This window comes from Leopardus geoffroyi, chromosome B1 (assembly GCF_018350155.1).
Source record: "Leopardus geoffroyi isolate Oge1 chromosome B1, O.geoffroyi_Oge1_pat1.0, whole genome shotgun sequence".
Lineage (NCBI taxonomy): Eukaryota > Metazoa > Chordata > Mammalia > Carnivora > Felidae > Leopardus > Leopardus geoffroyi.
The window spans coordinates 109636568-109659365 of record NC_059327.1 but is presented as its reverse complement, the minus strand read 5'-3'; the positions used below and the strand labels follow the sequence as shown (position 1 = coordinate 109659365).

The following is a 22798-nucleotide window of genomic DNA, read 5'->3' as shown; positions in this document are numbered from 1 at the left end:
ATTCATCATTCAAATTTCATGGGGAAAGAAAGGCAAGTTGCTTCATTCTTAGGCCTTCAATGAATCCTAAATTCGCTCTTCGGTGTAAAAGATGAAAATGAAACTTCTCACTGATTATCAACTTATCTGGGGTCTTGGTGAAAGACAACTACAGCCTACTCATCTCACCCCTCACAGCCCCTGTCACCCCTGTCACTCCCCAAAACAATTCTCACCGCAAAAGCAAAAAGCCTAGCAAATTTTATTCCAGTGTCAACAGACTATGAGTATATGCCAGAGCCTGGAAAGTAATGTGTAGAAATAGGCACTTCTATAACAAAAGGGGAATAGAAGGAGTAGGTCTAGTATAAGAATTTTACCATACTTTGCATTCAATCAACAGGAAAATACCCATCTGCATCAATATTCTAAAACAAAACAAAACAAAAAAAAAAAAAAACAAAAACAAAAAGCAAAAAATTCATGATACAAATAATGATCCCCATGCCAAATTCTTTCTAGTAACAGTGAACATGAGGAAGGAGATCACTCAGGAATAGACAGATTGGATTGATGGTTCTTTGACATGAAACAGATGTTCTTTTCAACTCTGGACACAGCTAATTTAAAATAATGGTTAAACAAAGACCTTCTTACTTGGTGTGATATCTCTATTTCTATACACAAAGGGAAAATGGTCATAATTCACTTTCTTACATTGAAAGTTTATTTCAATCTTTTTCTCACATCAAAATATCTAAATTATAATACTTTGTTACCTATTTGTTATATGCACAGGTGTCATAATGCAAATTAATCATTCTAGTGATTAGTAATTCCTATATTACACTATAACTACAGAGTACTATCTATATCATAAACTCTTTAGGTTGCATTTCTCCAAAGTGTGCGTGTGTGTGTGTATGTATGAATTTGCATGTGCATAGTATTTCCCCCACTCCTAGGTACATATGCAAGAAAAATAAAAACATAAGTCTATACAAAAAATTTGGACACAAATGCTCAAAGCAACATTATTCATAGTAACTGAAAAGTAGAAACAATCCAATGTCTATCAACTGATGAATAAACAAAATGTGCTATATCCATAAGATGGAACATCATTCAATAATGAAATGTGCTGGGGCGCCTGGGTGGCTCAGTTGGTTAAGCATCTAACTTCAGCTCAGGTCATGATCTCACAGTTTATGAGTTCGAGCCCCGCGTCACGCTCTGTGCTTACAGCTCAGAACCTGGAGCCTGCTTTGGATTCTGTGTCTCCCTCCCTCTCTGCCCCATTCCCACTCATGCTCTGTCTCTGTCCTAAAAATAAATAAAACATTAATAATAAATAATAATAATAATAATAAAACATGCTACAACAAGATGAATGAACCTTGAAAACATTATGCTAAATGAAAGAAGCCAATCACAAATTTTGTAGCCAATCACATATTTTGTATATGATTCTACTTAATATGAAATGTCCAGAAAAAACAAATCTATAGAGCAAGAAAATAGATTAGTGGTTGCCTAAAGTTGAGGGAGAGGAGGAAAGGCAAGAATAGGGAATAAGTGCTAAAAAGTAAGAGTTTTACTTTTGGGGATTGATGCGTCACATTTAATGTCAAAACCTGAATTCCTGATTTCCCAGTCCAATCTAATTCTACTCCACTATTCCCCGTCTCAGGTAATAGTGCCACCATTGGATAGTGGAGTCAGCCATAAGCCCAGTAGTCAGGCCTCTTCATTTTCCTTCATACCTCACAATCTTCCATTAGCAAGTCCTGTATTTTCTTCTCCCAAAATATATTTTCTCACCCACCCTCACATCTCCCATAGACTGAAATAGTCTCCTACTCTTGTTCTCATTCACAAACCCTTACAATCTACTTTCCACATGACAGCCAGAGAGAGACTTTTTAAGCCCAAAGCTGGTCACATCACTTCCCTGCTCCACATCCTCAAAATGGCTTATGAGTGCTTTTAACATCAGTTCCAAATTCCTTAACATTGGCCAAAGTCTCTTCCCAATCTCTCTGCCTACTTACCAAGATCACTGTTTGCTTCTCTTCTCTGCTAATTACACTCCAGCTATAATTACTTTCTTTCTATCCCTGTGCAAGCTGTCACCTTGGTCCTTTGGGCTGAAATTTTCTTCCCTCATATTTTCTCATGGTTTGCTTCTTCTTACCATTAATGCCTCAGCTCAAATGTTACATTCTCAGAGAGACCTGTATAAAGTAACCTCACTTTAGGTCACTAACTTATAGCCTCACAGTTCGTGAGTTTGAGCCCCCGTGTCGGGCTTTGTGCTGACAGCTCAGAGCCTGGAGCCGGCTTCAGATTCTGTGTCTGCCTCTCTCTCTAACCCTCCCTCACTTGCACTCTGTCTCTCTCTCAAAAATAAAAATAAACATTAAAAAAAATTTTAAGATACAGCATTGTTGTAGGAATAAGGCTACTGACCAAGAGACCTAACCAAACTCCTCACTTTATCCAAATGATTCTTCCAGCCTCCCCTACACTAACTTTGCTCACCCTATACCCCCCAAATCAAGAACTATATCTGCACATAACAGCTGCTTCAATAAATATTTGTTGGAATGAATTAATGATGACTGATATAATGAGGGTAAGATAAGACATGAGATCTTGGGGAACTAGAGAAAGTCCAGGGCTACAAAAACATCAGCATAAAAGACATAAAATTTCCACTTGTTACACGAAAGCTAACTAAGAAAGTTGTAGAGACTTCTTATTTTCTAGAACTTACAAGTCTGAACTCAAGACAGTTTTATTTATGAGAAAGTTGGTGGTAGGAGAGAAAAGTAGGAGTAATTATGTATCAAACATCAATAGTAATAGCAAAGGGAAAAAGAATGAGGAAATGAATAAGGGAGCAGAGAAACATTTTATGTGAGAAGGAAAAAAAAAAGGACACACATTCAGATCACATCTACCTTGATAACAGTCTTTGGGTTCATTGCTTTTCTCAAGGAGCAAAGAAAGCTTTGCTTTTTCAGTAGACCCAGAAAAAAACAAATGAAAAATGACACAGACTTTTAAGGAAATTATTAAGAACACCAACGTTTTGGGGAAAAGCTATCACACCAAAGCCCTTATCATCATAGTCAACAAAGCAGAGACATATAGATAGGAAAATGAGCAAGGCACACATGAAATAGAATATTCACAATGATAAACCTTACGAACTTTGGTAATAAAATATCTAAAATGAACTAGCTGATGTCTTTAAAGTATTTATTACATATTCTTGATCTGCAGTAATTTTTCTACATAAACAGTGCCTTCCTACTGATGAAATTATGTACAACTCTAAACCATTAAAAGCTGCCTACAGAGGCTTTTGTTTATGCAGAGAAATTGAATGAAATTGAATAGGAATAAGGGAAATTTAGATACTGAATTGAAGACTCCCCAGTATTCTCTTTCAGATAACAAAAGAAATCAGCTACCAAACATTCCAAAGTGGAATTATTCTGGCTGGCATTCTGGAAGAATAGAATTTTCTTCCCAAGCTTCTGCTTTCTAACTGCCTCTCCACCTCATCTCTCCTGCTGGATGTACCCAGAGAAAACATAACAGAATGACAAGGTCTTTTGCTATTACCTAAGTTGGGTGTTAAATTCTAGCTGCTCTATGTTTACTAGCTATACCAATTAAGGAAAATTAATGTGTTAAAAAAAAGGGGGGTCTATCTCCTTAAATGCTTAAAAGGCACCAGCATCCCTGTTGACTCACCTTGTCAATCCCTAGTGGGTTCCTAGAGCCCTCTCTGGTCACTACTGGGCTAGATTCATGTCAGGTATACTTGTTAATGATCCACTGCACAATGCTTTTGGTGGACTCTTCTTTACAAACCCCAAAGACCATAACAAATCTGTTCTCTCCAAGCTCTCAATCCTACTTCCATTTCTCTTAATGTCAGATGAACTGTAGCTGTCTTCTTCTCCATCTCCAAAATACCTCAGCGTGTGCACTATCTTCTTGCTCTCCAGCTATCCCTCTAAGGAGGAAAAATGTGTTTTTTCCTAAACAAATCTTCTGTTCCCACTAACACCCAACAGTCTCCATGACTTCCCAATAAACTTTGCACTCCTGCCTTGCATTATCAGTTTTTCTATCCCTTCCTGATTCTTGTTCTCCTTCCTCCAAATAAACTTCAGCTTTATTTATCACTGTTAATTCCCTTGACCTGGCTAATCCCTGAAATTACTCCTGAGTATGTCTGTCTCTTTTTTCCTATTTTACTAAACAAGCAAGGTTTTACATGTCATCTCCATTTATTCTTTAATCCCAAGAAATAATTTTTCTCTATCCATTCAGCAAATATTTATTAAATACCTATTATATTTCATGCTGTATGCTCGATTACAAGAATGTAGAGATGAATAACAGACTGGCCCAATGCTCATGATCTCCTCCTGAACACTACTGAAATCCTGCTTTATGAAAAAATAAGGCCTTTTTCTCAGTCCATTTCCCTCTACTTCTCAATTGCATTGAATGTTACTAGCCATACATTTTTTTTTCTTTTTTTTTTTTTTTTTTTTTTTTTTTTTTTTTTTTTTTTTGCAAAACTTCTCTACCTCAGAGTCACAGTACTGAATTATCCTGGTTTCCCTCCTCCTTTTCACATGTATCTTTCCATTTCTCTGAAACTAGTCCTACTTCCTCCTAGCATCCATCAAAATGGATGTATTCCCCCATACCTCTCCTAGGGCCTCTGTTCTTTTCTTTCTATATTCTCTCCCTTCTGATCTTTTCCACTAGTATGGCTTTAACTGTGAACCCTTTGCAAATCACAAAGAGTAGCTAAACTGATTACTGCTGTTATATAAATAAGGAAACCAAGGCTTGGAGAAATCAGGAAGTTTGCCCAAGATCATAAGAACTAGGAAATAGCAGAGCCAGGTCTTAAAACCTAGCAATCTGATTTCATAGCTGATGCTCTTAACCTATACTGCCCTGCTTCCTGGGGCCCTTTCTCAAGGATCATACCCAATTTTCAATGGTCTTTTAGATACAGTATTCAATGTGAAATATGTTGCTTGTACATCAAACACGTGTCAGTTCATCCTCTTCATCAAACTCAGCTGATTCTGACTTCTTAATCTGTTACATGAAGGTTACAATTTTCCCCATTATTCAAACTTCAAAGCTCACTTATCCTTGTATCCTCACTCCTCATCTTTTATTAGGTTATGGTTTCGGAATCTCAGTACCTCACACTCTTTGCCAATCCATCCTGCTTATTCACTGCTGCCAAGTAACATCCTAGATGCCCTCTTTAATGTGTCTTCACTATATTTAAGACAATATTCTCAACTTGGCAATCAAACATTTTATGTATTTTTAAGCTTTTTCCTCATTTCCCATAGATTACATTTCTTTTTCCTAAACAGGTATTTTTGGTTCTTCACTGAACATTACAGGACTCCTTGCACCCTGGTGTCCTTGTTCCTCTTCCTCCCTTCCATCCATCCATCTTAATTTCTACTTCCTCAATGTTATTTTTCTTGTTTCCACAACTAAATGTCATTTAGGTACACTGAATCATCATACTACATTCTTATGCTACTCATCTTTATCTCTTCTGTAATGATGTGTGTCTCCTATTCTCTAAATCAAGCTGTAAGTTCTTTGTGGGAACTGACCATGTTTCATTATTTCCATGTCCCTTATAGCTCGCTTTGCCCAAGAATAATACAAATGGTTCTCTTCTGTTGTCTTTTAAAGAAAATGCTAACCTTGCTTTCTTCCCTCAATAATAGTACATATAAACTCTCATATTCCTCACTATTAAATGTCAAACTTCCAAAGGTACACAGTCGCACAGATGAAAAATGAGGTAGAGTTTATTTTCTTGACGCTAAAACAGGATATCAAATGTTTTAAAGACAGAACATTTGGGGGGCACCTGGGTGGCTCAGTCATCGGTTAAGCGCCAGACTTAGCTCAGGTCATGACCTCACAGTTCGTGAGTTTGAGCCCCCGTGTCGGGCTTTGTGCTGACAGCTCAGAGCCTGGAGCCGGCTTCAGATTCTGTGTCTCCCTCTCTCTCTAACCCTCCCCCACTTGCACTCTGTCTCTCTCTCAAAAATAAAAATAAACATTAAAAAAAAATTTTAAGATACAGCATTGTTGTAGGAATAAGGCTACTGACCAAGAGACCTAACCAAACTCCAAATCAAGTCGGTAACTCCTTACTCCCTAAATCTCTCTGCCCCTATGCTCCTACAGCTGGGTAACACTGCCTCCTCGATTCCCTGGCTCTGGAGAGAGTGTGATGTGCACTAGGAAGCAGCTGCAACATGCGACTCTGGGATGGCAGGCTTTACAGCACTGGGCACAAGAATCCCACGTCCTAGAAGTACTAGGAGACTCATTAGGGAACATCTTAAGATCCTTGAATGAAAGATGCTAAATACAAGGATTTCTCAAAAGGCTCATTTCACACTCCCCTCCCTTGTTTTCTTTCTTTCTTTTTTTTTTTTTTTTTTCTTTTTTTTGAAAGCTTGTTATTGAAGGTCTGAATAAAACATTTATATGCAGGGTGGGGAGAAATTATCCTCTCAAAGCTAAGCACTATTTTTAAAACTGACCTTGTGAGTGCTCACAGAATATTTCTGATACTGGTGTTTCTAAATTTGGATTTATTCCATTTGGATTATTCAAAACATATACCTTAAAGTCTCCTACTTTAAAAAGTTTGCAAAAATTCAACAAATATGAACTCCATTTTTAAAAGTCATTACTATTTTAAAAGATAAACTAAGTGATCCTTTAGCCATCCCTCTTCATGCCTTAGGACCCTCTCTTTATTATGTCATTGGCAGAATATCATGCTATGATTATCAGAACTAAATGAGGGATATGGAGCTATAAGTAATTCAGTGATTGGTTCTCTGTGAATTATATGAAGTATAATTTTTTCTTTCCATCCAACTTAAGGATAACAATTTTGTTTTCCCTTTCCCTGAACATAAAGATGTATGGGAAGCAGTCAAAGCAAGGATTTTTTCCAAGAATGATTTCCAAATCACATATTAGAGAAAAGCAGGTCTCAAGTCTATTTACAGGAGGCAAACTGTTCTCTTTGACAGTTTTATCTTTTCCCTCTCCATTTCTACTAGAATGAAAAAACGTTCTGAAATCAGAGCTACAATTAAGAGAGCAGGAGTGGACTTTGACCCTGGAATTTCTGCTTGCAATCTGGAATTTGAATTTTTCCCAACCTGCATTCTAATGATTATACCAACCTTGAATCACAATAGATTTTCTGCTCAACAAAGCTCCTACCCCAAGTTCAAAAAAAAATCATTCTACCATGAATCTTACTTATAAATGCACACACACATACACATGTGCGCACAGGGTAAAACAATATTTCCCTGTTTAAATTTTGACTCACACAATCCTTAGTATTAATATACTGGGGAAATCTTTACAATTTTTTTTACAGCTCTAAGATTCTTTTAAAATTGGAGAAAACACATTGCAATACTGAACTTAGCTAAAGAGGTTAAATATTTAAACTGAAGTTATCTTATAAGTAGTGAATGAGAGATTTGCCCATTATTTAATGATGAGAATAAATGACTATTTTCCAAACACCAGCCTGTGCTAAATTATAAATTTATCACAGGGGCATGTGGATGGCTCAGTTGGTTATGCGTCTGACCTCAGCTCAGGTCAGGATCTCACAGTTTGTGGGTTCAAGCCCTGCATCAGGTTCTGTGCTGATAGCTCCGAGCCTGGAGCCTGTTTCAGATTGGATTCTGTGTCCCCCTCTCGTTCGATCTGTCACTCCACCTCTCACGCTCTCTCTAGGTCTCTCAAAAATACATAAACATTAAAAAAATATTAATTATATGACAATTAATCTCACTGTGCAATTGTGAGCTTCCTTAGTTTTTGCTTTTTGTTTTGAAAAAGAAATAATGTATACAAATATTACTCCTAAAACTTCTGGGTCCCTAAATGTACATTCATTAATCATAAGATGATGCAGTTTGGGAGTCCAGCATTCACTCATTTTATTCAGTAAGTATCTGTGAAAAATGCCAGGTACTATTACAGACACTGAGAATTCAGGCAGGGCATATTAGACATCTTACTTTTGGTTTTAAACAGAAACCCACAAACATTTTTTGCAACAGTTATTAATCTAATATTGCAAATGCAAAGACTATCTAGCTTTTCTGGTTTATAAACAGAAACAGGATTCCCTAGGGCTCTTTTATAATATTGGTTCATTTAAAAAAAAAATCTCTAATTATCCTCCTCTCCTTTATCTTCCACTTAGTCACTTAATTTTTTTTTTTTTTGTATTGCCCCAGAGCAAAATAAAACAAAATGTGAGATTGATTAGAGGTTGGTATTCCTCTTATCAGCTGTTCATCCCTAATGACTCAGAGCTGTAAAATCCACAACCACCTTATTTAATACCTTCCAACAGATTGTGCTGTACTTAATGATTCACTGACAAAACAAAAACAAAAATAAACAACAACAAAAAAAAAACTTTCCATCTCTTTCATCACTTTTTGCATCCTTTCATGAAAATTTACACATGGTAAGTCAATCACTCAGGGTTAGAAAAGTATGTATCTTCCTTCAAGTTCGCTCTTTATTGACACTTCTTCTCATTAATTTTTTTAATTTCTTATTAATTTATTATCTTTTCTAGCCATCTTTAAATTCAAAACTGGTTATTCAAAACCCAGTTCAATATTAACTGCTCTAGGAAGTCTTCTCTTACCTTTTACCAACCCAACAGTTATGTCCTTACACCTCAGAATGAGTAAACACTTCAATAGTGTCATTTATCTGTATGGTAATTTACTTGATTCCACATCTACTTCACCTTGAGAAGAAGGACCTTACCTTTGTATCTTTGTTTATCCACACCTAGCAGGTGATCTGGAACAACATGATTAAATTGAAATTTAGAATAATGCTCCCCAAAATTCACTTTCACTAGCACACTTAAACGTCACTGGTAGGAATATGTTAAACATGCAGAATGCAATCTGGCAATAATGCATCAAAAATTTTGATAATATTACATCTTCTAACGCACTAATTCTCCTTCATGAATATTTCCTAAGAATCAGAAATATGAAAAAGTTTTACAAAACAATGTTTACTATTATGTCAGCATAGCAAAAGGCAATTAAAAAAAAACTAGCAATACTACGTATACTAATATTTTACTCAGTGAAGTATAATTGTTAATAAGAAATCAAAGGATTTGTAGTAACATAGGGAAATTTTTAAATATTAAGGAAAAAAGCAGGACACAAAACTGTACAGTTTAGTCCAGTATTCTACTTAAATGTCAGCAGTGACTGGGAAAACTGAACCATGAATATATTGTCTTCTATTTTTCTGTATTTTTCCAGATTGCATAATTAGAATATATATTTTGATACAACTGTTAATGTCTTATGCAAACTGGTAATGAATCATTAAAATTTGTTTCAGAGATATGTCCATAGTATACAATTCTCCCTATACCCAGTGTGTATATATACATATATACGATCTTTAATATAAGAGCATATATAACTTACTTTACTAAAAAATTCATCATGGGTAAAGTTTCTACAAAATGGTCAAAACGTTCAGCTGAACTAATTTCACAAATTACATATCATTTTGCCACCATGATTACATACAACTGTTCTGAATGTTTTTATGAAAACAGCATATTTTCTTAAGATATGTGTGTGCATATATGTGTGTGGTGTATATATACATATACACCATAAAGTTGTAGAATTGTAAAACCCCCAGTAAATAAGGAAATAAGTGCTTTAAAACATATATTTTCTTTAAGGGATTTCCAATATTGAAACAAGCACACTTTCCAGTCCTTTTACCAAGTTTCTGAATCGACAGGCATGGCAGTTCTAACAGCTGGCCTCTGTCTTTCCTAAAAAGTCAAGTAACCTCTATAAGCAAATAATATTCATGATTTGTGAATCCAAAACTATATATCACCAAAATGCTCTTTAAAATGAGCTTAGTTAAAAAATAAGTCAAAAAGCAACTCCCTCCGGAGAATGAGAATGGATACAAACTTAAAAATCCAAACATTTAAAATAAGTTAATAATAAGGTACCTGGCTGGCTCAGTTAAGTGTCCGACTTCGGCTCAGGTCATAATCTCTCAGTTATGAGTTCAAGCCCCGCGTGAGGCTCTGTGCTGACAACTCAGAGCCTGAAGCCTGTTTCAGATTCTGTGTCTCCCTCCCTCTCTGCCGCTCCCCTGCTCATACTCTCTCTCTCTCTCTCTCTCAGAAATAAATAAAACATTAATTTAATGATAGCCTGAGTGTGACATTACTAAAGTGGTACTAATGGACATGCAGACCATGAAAATGTTACCCCTTCTTATTGAGCCACTTTATGTTACACAGTAAAAAAAAAAAAAAAAAAAAAAAAAAAACCAGCAAGAATTTACACAGTTGCTCAAAAATTTACACAATTATACAAAACTCTTTCCAACAAAGCATAATTTGTCATCAAGAAACTAATGAAATAATTTATGAATTAAAAATTATTTTCAATAGTGTATTCCATTTGACATGAAGCTTTAGCTCAACTTCCACTTACTTTACCTGCCAAAGGTCTCTCCTTGTTAAACATATATCTACTTCTGGAGACAGAATCCTATTTGCTCACTCATTCATTTATCCCCTCATTCAACAAACATTTATAAGCATCTTCAACATTTATAAGTAATTTACAATTACTGTGCCAGGCACAGATTCAATGCTAAGCTTAAAAATGTCCACAAGATGTTTGAAAGCTACAACATATATAACTAAAGCACAAAAGGAGAAATGTGATCAGTTGCTTAAAAAACACGAAAAAGCTATTCAGAGGAAGAGGAAAAGAATTGCTTCTGCCTAGAGAGGGAAAGTAAGGGTGGAGAGTAAGTTAGAGATGGCATCATGGAGGCAGAAGCACCTGAAATGAGTCTTAAAGGAGGTAGGGTTTCAACAGCACTAGTGTACTCATTCCATCTGGAGAGTAGAGCCAGAACTTTCTCCCTTCCTTTGAACATGCTGCTTACTTTTCCTGGGCAACCATTTCTCCCTTCTGTACCAGGCTCAATTGCCATTCAAAAACATAATTTCACTCATTAATCTCTTCAATAAATCTGTGATAACAACCTTTTCCAGCCCTTATCTACATGAAAACCTTGTGTATACTTCTATTACAACACTCAAAAACTAAACTGTATTCAGCAGGCTATCATCCACACTAATGGATCACAAAATACTTCAGGGCAGATCTCTTATCTTTCACCTCTGTATCGCTACAACTTATCAAGATGTCCAGCACAGTGGGTACTAAAAGGTCTAACGATGAACTTTATAAATGAATAAAAAACATGGCAACCATTAGCTGGAAAATCTGTTTAGGAAGCTGTTTAAAAGAGTTAAGAAAAAAAGAGCTCAAGTTAAAATGGTGAAAAAGGAAGAGATGGAAAGTGTTGAGATGGGTTAAGGAGAAGAAAGATAATCAAGCATGCTTGAAAGTCCAGGAAAAGTAAGGCACCATTCATAGAAGGGGGAAATCACTGAGTCCACCAGGGACAAGCAGAATTGGGCCTGCACTAGTATTGAATACACTTCGGCAGAAATCCAAGTTATCAGAACACAGACTCCAAATATCACCTAAATATTTCTTCACCAAAATATAAATTTTAATTTGAACACTAATGCCGTGATATGGCATATCTGACCTCTACAACTTCTCTAGAAGATAAAAGAGAAATCTAATTTTCAAGTACTATACTTACCTTTAATAAGGTAGTTTTATGTAACTTACTCCTGCTTTATTTCAATGTGTGTACATCATCATTAATGAAAATGCTTCAAAAAGACGTAGGAATAAAATAATTTCCTATTACTAAAAAAATTCCATATAATTTAAGCCTTCCCTAGCCTTAAGGGATAGGGTAAAATTATATACTAATATGAGTTTATTCCATAAATTTTAAATTCATACATGTACAACAATACATATATTGTTATACATATATAAATATACCTTGATAAAGAGGGCATAGATTTTCCATTGGTAACTGATTGGCCAACTGAAATCAACCAGTTAATTAACAAGTCCCAGGGCATGGGGAAATAAAAAGAGATTTCTCTTTTAAAAATGTAAGAGATTGGGGCACCTGGTGGCCCAGTCAGTTAAGTGTCCGACTCAATTTCTGCTCAGGTCATGATCTCACGGTTCATGGGTTCAAGCCCTACGTAGGGCTCTGCTTGAGATCCTCTATTTCTCAAAAAATAAACTTAAAAAAATTAAAAAGTAAGAGACAGTGATTAACTCTCAGAGCAAGGCAAGAGATGAGGATCAGCAAGGAACACACAGGTAGCTTCAAAAGTAGAGGGAATGCTCTAGTTATTGAGTGGAGGTTTCTTGGATGCTTACTGTTTTATGATTTATAAAATATAATTTCATACTTAAGATGTTAGGTAATAAAAAGTTTCCAATCCCCATGTAATTTAAAGAGAAAATAACCTTAGGTAAAACAATTAAGTGTACATAAATATTACACAATATTATCTGTGTATCTTTATATGACTTGCTGTACCTAAGTTATTTTTCCAACAAACATAAAACAGCCAAGTTTTATAAATTTTATAAAATTCTATAAAATATTTATAAAAATAGTTTTAGGTTTTTCTTTCACTTGCCACATGTTAGTATGCATTTGGCACATAGTGTTGTCCAAGAAGAAACAATAAAACAACAAACATCCGTCCTCCATGCTTCACAAACAAGAGGAGCCTGAGAAATAAAATGCCTTTCTGAGTAGGTTCCTCTGGGCTTTGGTTAAGGGCTAAGTTTTTCTTTTCAGCAACAAGTGAATCATTTAGAAGAAGTAGTCCTAGGAACTTAGTGTGTTTTGAGATATTTGCAGTAAGTTAATGAATTAAGTTTACCAAAACATGTCATTCTTCTGTAATCATTTTCCCACTGATTCTTCACCTCACTGTTTTCTTTCCAGGAAAGAGAACAGAGGACTATCAAACTTTAGTTTGATTTTATGTTACTGCAGCAATTAAAATACTATCTTCTCTCACAAGGCGGAACTCTAAATATATTTTCCCAAACAAATACTCAATTCTATACACTGCACTGAGGACCTAAAGCTGTAGAAGACATAGTCCTTTTTATGAAAGACCCTGAAGTTTAGTGGGGAGATCAGTCAAGCACATACCAATAAGTACAGAGAGGTTAAGAGAAGTTCTTTGTAACAGCAATCAATGGGATGTGGTAGTGGAAAGAGCCAGGGTTTAGAGCCAAAGAAAATGGTTTGAAATTCTGACTCCACTACTGACTAATACTGAGGCTTTTAGTAACTTACAGCCTCAGTTTCCTCTATTTTAAAAACTGAATAATAATAATAACAATAAACTAAGTAAAACAAAGTATCTTGTAAGTATATATCGGTCACTTAGAAGGTTCTCTTAAAATAATAGCTATTACCATTCCTATTATTTTATTATTATTATTGATTTGGGTAGTAAGAAAGTTCTAAAAAGTTAAAAGGAGACCATAGTACCAGCAAAGGGGTTCGCCTAACTAAAAAATCAATTATGATTTTGTTCTGTGACTGTGTATGATTACAAGGATAGTTCAGATATTTAAAATCAAAACCAAACAAACAACAAGCAAAGCTGTCCTCTCCCTTCTCTCTCTCTCTCTCTCTCTCTCTCTCTCTCCTCCAAACCTGACAGTTTCCCTATACTAGAGAAACAGTTTACAGTAGATGAAAGGTCTATGAACTCACCTTAAGAAGTAATGATCTATCTCCCTTAACTGGATCAGGAATTTTGGTATCTAAAAAAGTTTCCTTTTTTAATGTTTTAATAAAAATTATTTTATTCTAAAAGTAACTTTATACTGATAGTTGCAACAAATTTACCATCTGAGTAAAATAATATTTTAATTAGAATCAGATATTTAAACTCTTTTGAATAATCTCTCCAAATGGTTTTAGACTTGTGGTACTTAAAATTTATTTAAATCCATATTATATAAAAGCCTTCCTTCATCTCTCCAGGCAGAAATAACCTTTCCTTCCTTTGAAAATCAACAGCACTTTATTCAAGCTAGGCTTATACCATTTATGTCTTCTATGTCTATTTGTGTAGATAGCCTTACTTTTCCTAACATTCTGCCCACTATACTTATGCAATATTTATTAAATAAAAATATATAAAATAAGGCCACATAAGTGAATGTGCTTAGTAATCTATAAAGTAGTATAAAAGCAAATTACTACAAAGGTATTATATTTTAGAGTAAAAGTATTGCAAGCTTCCACCTAATGTATGGCAGTACAATTCACCGAACAACCCTTAACTGTCAATAATAAAAAATACTGTGCACACCATACCCTAACAAATGTGGAGGGGCAGATGTTTAAAAAAAAATGTATCAATTCAGCCTAAGAGACAGTAGGAGTTGGTCTGCCTTGGTATCAGCCCAAGAAAAAAAATTATTTTAATTAAATAAAATTCTAGTCAACAATGAGCTTAAATGCCCAAGAAAATCCTAGTATGTGCCTTATAGCAATTCATGATTATTAACTTTAAAAGGCCCGTAAAAAATTTACTACTAAATTTTAATTTTTACACCAAATTGATTCAATATTTCAAGAGAAATGAAAAGTATTAATCTCGTATAACAATAAAGATTCTCCAGGTGTTCAATTCCTATTGCATAATCTGTCAGGTAGAGGTTGACACTAGTTATTGATACCACAGTCAGATGCCTGACAACCATGTTCTTTATATTAACTTTGCACATTATAACCATGTTGGAATACAGAAAGGATTTTTATTATTTTCTGGAAATGTAGATATGCATTTTTATCTCCTAACCAGTTTGAACATCAATAATATTCTCATTCACTAAAAGAGGAAAATAGATACCTAATATCAAAACCTATGTAAAAATGCAAATACAACTAAACATAATGAAAGGACTACTCTGGGGCCCAATAATTAAAGAGCTGTAGAAATTCCACATACAAAAATAAAAATACTTTACTAATTTTTTCTTAAAACATTGCTCAAACCAAGAAACTTTCAAAAAATATTAATTAGCCCAATTAGTTCCAAATTGCAAAATCAATAATGTATAATCAGAACAATTCATCTATATCATCTCATTTCTGCTTCCAACTTAACACAAGTAACCACAAAGCTGAAAAATTGCACTAATTTCTTGACTGCCTGGATGCCAGAAAAGAAAAAAAAAAGGAGCAAAAGTTAGTTATTGACATCTCTATTATAACATAAAAAAAAACTACTTAGGACATGCATGCAATATTCAGATTTCATAGCTGAGACCTAATTTGGTGTACATGGTTTAAGTAGTTTTTATAAAGTCCTGATTCATATTCTAAGATCATCAATTTGGGAATTAACAAAACTAGTAAAATCAAAGAATACCAAATAATTTAACTGTACTAGATCTGTGAAGTATTGCAGAAATATAAAATGGAATCCCTTTTTAACTTTATCAAGAGAGTAGAGCTAAAATATACTTGTAATAGCACATACTATTTCAAGCTTCTATAATTTGCATTTTACAAAAATAATGACTTGTGGCTCATCAGACCCTATGTAATAAAAAGTGGTTTCTAATGATCAACAATTACATTGGAAAATGAACATTAAGAAGTTATTACTATCATAAAAAATATTTTACCACAGGGAGTCTTTAAAATGTGAAATAAATCACAAATACTATTTCTAAAGACATCTGCCATCAGAACCATCAGTCTACTGGATTCTGAACTGCAATCACAACCCTTCCTGGACTTTGCATAACCTGTCAATACCTTACAGTTATAACCAGGTCAAAATCAACAAAGTATCAAAATAGCATGGCAAATTAGGATTTGTTAAGTACAAACCTAATTGTCTGGGACCAAAATGATAGAATTTCTACTGCCCATGGTAAAAATAGGAGATAAAATTCTACAATCACTATCTACCATTTACTAAGTAAGCATGCTTTCTATTCCTAGCTGACAAAAAAAAAAAAAACTTTTTGAGACAAAAATTGCATATAAAACAGAAGATGTTTGAAACTTTCTTACACTATTTTTAAAGCAAGCCAAATTATATATCAGTGTACTTAATCTATCTAATCAGTATCATATGATGAATGTTCTGTGCATGCACGTGTTAACGCAAAAGGAAAGAAATTCTTCAACAGACTCTGAGTCTCCCAAATATGGTTTGTGTGACTAACAGCTGAGAGGAAATGCAACTGAAACTGTCTGCTGGAAATCCATTAACATCTAGGCACAGAAAAATGCCTGGGTGATAGTAGAGTTGGATGTGTAAATTTGTGCAGGAATATAGCCAAATTTTTGGCAATCCCTCATGGTCTTAAATGTATTGACAATGGTCTTTCTTTTCCAGTTGTAATGTTACATTTGAAGAACATTATTTGAGTTGGAGGACCTTCCTGGTCTTTAAAACAAACAGGCTTAAAGCTTGGATTTACAAAGGCATGGCATTTTAAATAATACAAACAAAAATTTATACAAAAAATTATATGCTCCACAAAAACTGCCATGCATAGCCAAAAGAAAAAAAATCAGTACATTAAGGGAAAAACTGTATGCTAATTTAGATATCATTCTAATTTCCCTTAAATATACTATATTTTAAATTTTTCTGTAAAAGTAATTTTCAGGATTATTACATTCTGAAAGGGAGTGTTTTTAAAGGAGAGTTCATATTTCAAAGTATATGCTCTTGATATCTTAATACACTATTTTATAAAAGATTACTTTACATCTAGTACTTGCTTGTTCTTAGGAATTAAACTAAGTATGTAACTCCTTTACAAACCATTTAATAACCATATGTGATCCTAGTCACTCTGTACTGAGCTCCTCCTAGGTCCTCAATGCTGTGAAATGTTTTATTTAAAATAATGAGAGCACTTTCTTAAGTATTTACAATTTAATATGGGTACAGCTTAAACATGCACACATTCAAAAGTATAAATATGCTATAAGCAGCTCTAATTGTTATGGTTATAAAATAAATTGAAAAATTTGAAGTACCATAATATTTTACAGGTGAGCAGTAATAGGTAAAATTGACTCAGCACTTTGCAATGAAGAAGTGGTTCTCATAAAATTCACTGAATCCTCAAAACAACCCATGATACACTATGAGTACTTTTCCCCCATTTTATTAGTGAAGAACCTGTGATGAAGAAAAGGTAAATAACTGAACCACATTACACACTAAATAGTAAAGCCAAGATTCAAACTGGTTACTCACAGCTAAGTCACGGCTGCCACTGGATTTATAATTTTCATTCTTTCATGTAAGTAATCACATCTGATTGTTTCAGCAACCCAAGAGATAATAATAGCAGCTAATATTCATTGAACACATATTATGTAGCAGACACTGTTCTATACTATATTAATTCACTCCTCACAAACCCTATAAAAGGAAGGGTTACACTATTACCCATTTACAGATAAGAAATTGAAGGCTCATTGAAAATATGTAAATCACCCAAGATTACACATCCAATAGGTAGGCGAGTCAGAATTTAAACCCAGAGCATTTAGTTCCAAAGCCTCTTCTTTCCCACCTCACTCCTCAGTGGATTGACATGAAGCAGGTTAAGAAAGGAAATCGGAGAGGGAGAAGAAGCAGGTCTTCTAGTACTTCACTTTAACTACTTTTCCTAAACGTAACTGGAATAATTAAATCCAGACAGGGCAAAGTGGCTTTGGGTGTAGGTTGTTCTTTACAGCACAGTATGAGCAGGTAAGGAACACTGGCAGGAAGAAGGAATCCCAACAGGCTAGAGAAGACTTATCTTCCATAGAGTGGAGGCAGAAGAATGGAAAAATAATGGGAGCAGAAACACATGTATTTGCCATTCTGATTCAGGGAGTATAAATTATGGTAGATGAAGAGGGAGGACTCTAATTAAGGAAATCAAGGAGAAGTGAAGCACAACACTGATTTGTTTTGAGAGAAAATTTAAAGCCACTGAAAGATTTGGGATAGGTGTTGTCATGCCTCCAGAAGAACTGATACTCCTACTTTTGCCAAAAGTATCTAGCGCACAGGAAGAAAACATTGAGAGAATTTTCATTTTTTCTTTTTAAAAACTAAAATGTCATTTACAGCTTGGTAACTCCTTTTGACTGTTAGAAACCTTCCTGTGGAGAGAAGAGGGAAAGGGGAACATGATGGAGCGTAACGTGCTTCTCATTAGTTCTCAAGCTGTGAAGCTATGGCACTGGTTACTTTAGCACATAGATCTTCCTCAGAGTGCTGTTAAAATCGGATGAAGAAAATCACAACAAAATCTCATTTTAATGAATAAACTGAAATGCCAATCTAAACCTAAAGTAGAAGCTGCAACAAATGAGGAAAAAAAAAAAAAAAAAGTATGGCAGAGACCAAAAATGACACCAGGATACTAGAGAGCAGCACTTTTTAGAAGACAAATTAAATGGGGCAAACTAACCCTAATAGAATTCTTCCCTCATTACTTAAAATAAACCAGGTCACTTAAATGGGCTTATACTGTGGCATTTTGTTCATTTTAATTTCATTTAAATTTCATTACATCGTAAATTCCCATGGAAATACCTTAGACACGTGTCCACAATAATTAGAATGCCTAACATTTCAGTGAACTTTTGCATAAGTTCAACAAAACAGAAAGAATGCAGGGAGCTCCTTTCAGTTTTTTTTTTTTCCTATGTCAACAGCTATTTTATGATAGGAATGATCTCTGTGGCTATAGAGCATGTGTAAAATACATCACATGAGTCTGTGAGAAGTCTTAATGCGGAAGACCCAGTAAAGATCTGGACTGCACACAGAAACCTCAAAATCAAGCTGAACTTCCTAGAATATAGCAATGATAAATTTTTCCTCCCAAAGCTATTACTGTTAAATATACCTTGATGAATTAAGTTCAAGTGTAACTACAATTGAAATATGATTCAACTGAGCTATGACCTATTTTTCCTCTCAAAAGCAAAAAAGAGAATGACAGTTGTGAGACTTACACTTTTCCATTCCTGGGTATTTCTGAAAGTTATTTCACAGCACAGCTAAAGGCAAAATGCACTTTGTGACACTTCTTTTCTTTAAAATACAGTTACTTATGCTAGTGCTCATAGGACAGATATAATTACTTAATAATTGTTATTAAAATTCTGTGTGTTTATTTTTAAACTATACATACCAAGGCATTCAGGAAGGAAATAATCTCAGAATGTAATAGGACACCGTAGGTCTACAGTTCAATTATAAGTATATATCTACATACAACAGAACCAACAATCAACATGACAAATACAAAATTAACATATACTGTATATGTGGTTGATAATACCCACCCCTAGCAGAAAGCTTTTTGGTGTTGATAATTTTGGCAGCATATTCTTGTCCAGTAGGGATTTTCATACATCTTCTCACCACTGAGAAAGCCCCCCTGAAAACCAATAATTAGCATGTCATCAATATAATCAGCTATGATATTCTACTAAAAAATTACAGCAATCTCAGCATTTTTGTTGCATTTAATGAACTGTCAAACATCAGTGCGCTACAGTAATATCCACAAAATGAACGATTCTTCCTGGAAACCTAAACCTTCCGTAATGTTGAAGAATAAAAGTAAATTTTATTTAACAGGGAGCACACATTATTAATCAACAAAATGAAAGGAATTGCCAATAATGACCGCTCTTGTTTGCACATGAAATTTGAAAACATTTTACAATTCACACTCACACAGCACCAAATGCTGAGAGGGGAAAAAAAAAAAAAAAAAAAAAAAACTGCAAAGAGCATGGCTGAGGAAGAGCAGTAAAAATCTATTTATTTTGTTAAAAAAAATTAATGTGGCTCCAACTAAGTAAATATGGCGATTGTTTTCATTAAAATATAAGTGTTGGGAACATTTGTGTGGTTTAACAAATCCTGATATGGTGATTTCTCTGTGCCCTGTTTTGAGCTGGGGGAAGGGAGAGATTTGAATTAAGCTGCTCTTCCGACATATTCTCCATGTTTTAACAACAGACAGCGTATAAATATATAAGGATATAATTTTCATTACATTTAAAATATAATTACATTCCCTTGAATTCAACTGCATAAAACAACAACATACATATAAACGCACCCCTTTCATAAGTAATAGTCGAAACTAGCGATAGAAGAACTGGGTTTGGGTTGGATGCTACATAAATCAACATTCACGGTTCAGCCCCTAAGTCCCTAAGCACAGAGGTCCTCAGGAGGTCTCAGGTCCCCTTCCTTAAATTCTCCGAGCAGTTCTGCCAGTCGGGTGTAGGAGGTCGTTTTATACAACACTAGGCTACCCTTGGGAAGCTTTCTCTCGGTCTCCAGGTCTTTGCCGTTGCCTGTATAAATAAATCCTCCCAGAGAATGCGAAGATGTACACGTAAATCATTGGAAGGATGATGATGATGAGCGAATAACCTAGTGCAAAGAATAAGAGTGGACATGGGGCAAGGGGTCGAGTTCTTTTCAGTGGCCCTTTTCCTGGACAGAACAACTACTGGATGCAAAATAGACTCTACGCCAAGTTGAACTTTCGGCATCAATAAATATGGCACCGTCTGTGGCAGCGAGTTCTCATCCGTACGAGGGTCGTACGGCCGACACGCCGGCTAACCAGGAGGCATCTCTATTTACAGAAAACGTGATCTATGTTGCATTTTACATGGGTTCTTGTTTCCTCTACACACACACACACACACACACACACACGCTCGCACACTTCTCTGGATGACAGCTACAACTGCAGGGATCGTAAATCCACTAAGTCTCTAGGGCTAGAGGGTGGGGGAACGGGTGAAGGTGGGCTAAGGATTATCGGAATGTGCCACAGCCGGGGTGGAGGGTCTTTTTCCGTCTCTGTCCCCTCCTCTCGCTAAAGCAGCACCTTCCTCAGAGCTGCCACACCGCGGGCCCTCCTCCCTCTCCTCTGGTCTCCCAAACTCCCTCGCCCCACGCGGGAGGCCGGTGGGTCGGGGGCAACACGACCCGCCCTCTTCTGGAAAGGGGACGTGCAGATGCGGGCCAAGGCGCTTACTTTCCGAGCTCCTCGAAAAGCTGATACTCGTCCGTGAACCTGGTGCAGGTTGTAGTCGAAGCCATCCTCGGTCCGGGCTATGCCCCTGGCTGGGAGCGCGGCGGACAAGACTCGAACAGACGCGCGGCTTCCCCAGGACTGGCCCCGCGGCGCTGTCACCCAGGGCCGCCCTCACTTTCCTCGTCCGAAAGTAGCTCACCCGGGAGGGAGTGTGCGCAGGGGCGGGGCGGGAGGGAAGATGACCAGAAAGGGTGGCGTGGGGTCTCCTCCCCACGGTCCGCAGATTCTCTTCCTCCTCCTCCGGCCCTCGCTTCCTTCTCCTCTGGACGCTCCACCCGCCCCCTTTCCAGCCCCTCTCCCCAAATGCTGGGGGCAAAGTACTCAAGAAGAAGGGGTCGGGAAACGGAAAACAGCCGGGCACGGGGCGAAAGCAGTTGCGAAACTAGCCGCACCGGGGCTGGAGGGGTAGGGGCAGAGGGGAGGGAACCCGAGGGGGCGGAGGCCGCGCAGCCGAGAGCGGACAGCTCGAGCCCAGCTGCAGCTGTCAGCAGGCGCGGGCGCGGGGCGCGCCGGGGCTCGGCCGAGCGTGCGCGCCCGGGACCCGCCTGCCTCCCGCGGGCACCTCAGCTGCCTGGCGCTCCCCCAAGAGCCCGCGCCGCTTGGAGACTGCGCGGCGAGAGAAAGAGCGCTCGGATGGGGCGAAGACTAGTCCGCCGTCCCCAGGCCTCCGCCTCTTTCCTCCTCCCGCCACTCCCTCCGCCTGCCAGCACCCCCTCCCTCGCGAAGCCCCCTCTCGCCGGTCCCACACCTCCCTCTAGCGACTCTAACCCAGTCCCTTCGCGGATCTCGCTCTCCCTCCCTAGGTCTTACACTCGCGCACACCCGTCTGGGGAGAGACCAGGTGGGCGGAGGAGGCTGTACTAGGGAGAAGCCTGGGGAAGATTTAGGTGAATGAGATGAGATGTCAAAATTACCCAGTTAAACTCGCAATTAAGCTGCTGCCTAAACCTGGGGTTGATTTAGAAGATGTGAGGTAAGTCGTGGGCTGCCCGGGGATGCTTCCCGGGCCGCGGAGGCCCCCGACCCTGTTGCGGGCACGGGGCACTAGAAACCGCTCCACGCCGACTCGTGAGCCGCGGTGCTCCGGGTGGGAGGGCGAAGTGTGCAACCATTTCATCTCGGCGCGTCTCCGTGTTGACACGGCGGGGGCCGGATGTGGGCAACTGACTGCTTCCTTAGAAGGGTCCCAGCCTACAACCTCCCAGTGACTCCGGGCCCACCCCAGCAAAAGCCCAGCCGCCCGCTCCCGAGCTCCGGGTGCGCGTTTTCACCCTCCCCTCCCCCCCACCCCCGGCCCGTTTAGCGAGGGACGACGCCAGCCATGCGCCACGTTTCACTTCTGATATGACTGCCACCTCACTGTCCACCTCCGCCGTGTTATAGGTTGGGTGGCTCAGACTCTGGCAACCCCCGAAGGCCTTTGCTTTCGGCCCTCAGTGTTAGAATGAAAGCAAAAACTCCCCCATGGAGCCACACCTTCTGAGTAACTCCCCAGTAACCTCGGTAAGTTCTGATAGTAAGACGGTTTCTCGCGAGATTTCCTGCTCTGGCGGCGGGGGTGG

The 22798-nt window shown here is 37.4% G+C and overlaps 1 protein-coding gene across 21 annotated transcripts in view; it reads right to left on the bottom strand.

Moving 5' to 3' along the window:
• The window catches only part of CAMK2D (calcium/calmodulin dependent protein kinase II delta), a 316543-nt gene extending 294359 nt beyond the window's left edge, over positions 1 to 22184 (bottom strand). For all 21 annotated transcript variants that reach the window (XM_045469296.1, XM_045469345.1, XM_045469390.1 and 18 more), the window contains exons 1-2: positions 21177 to 22184; positions 19453 to 19547 (exon numbers count right to left, since the gene is read on the bottom strand). In XM_045469296.1, the coding sequence (XP_045325252.1) occupies positions 19453 to 19547; positions 21177 to 21241 (160 nt within the window). In that variant the 5' untranslated portion in view covers positions 21242 to 22184. The remainder of the gene's footprint in view (positions 1 to 19452; positions 19548 to 21176) is intronic.
• Positions 22185 to 22798: the final 614 nt, after the last annotated feature.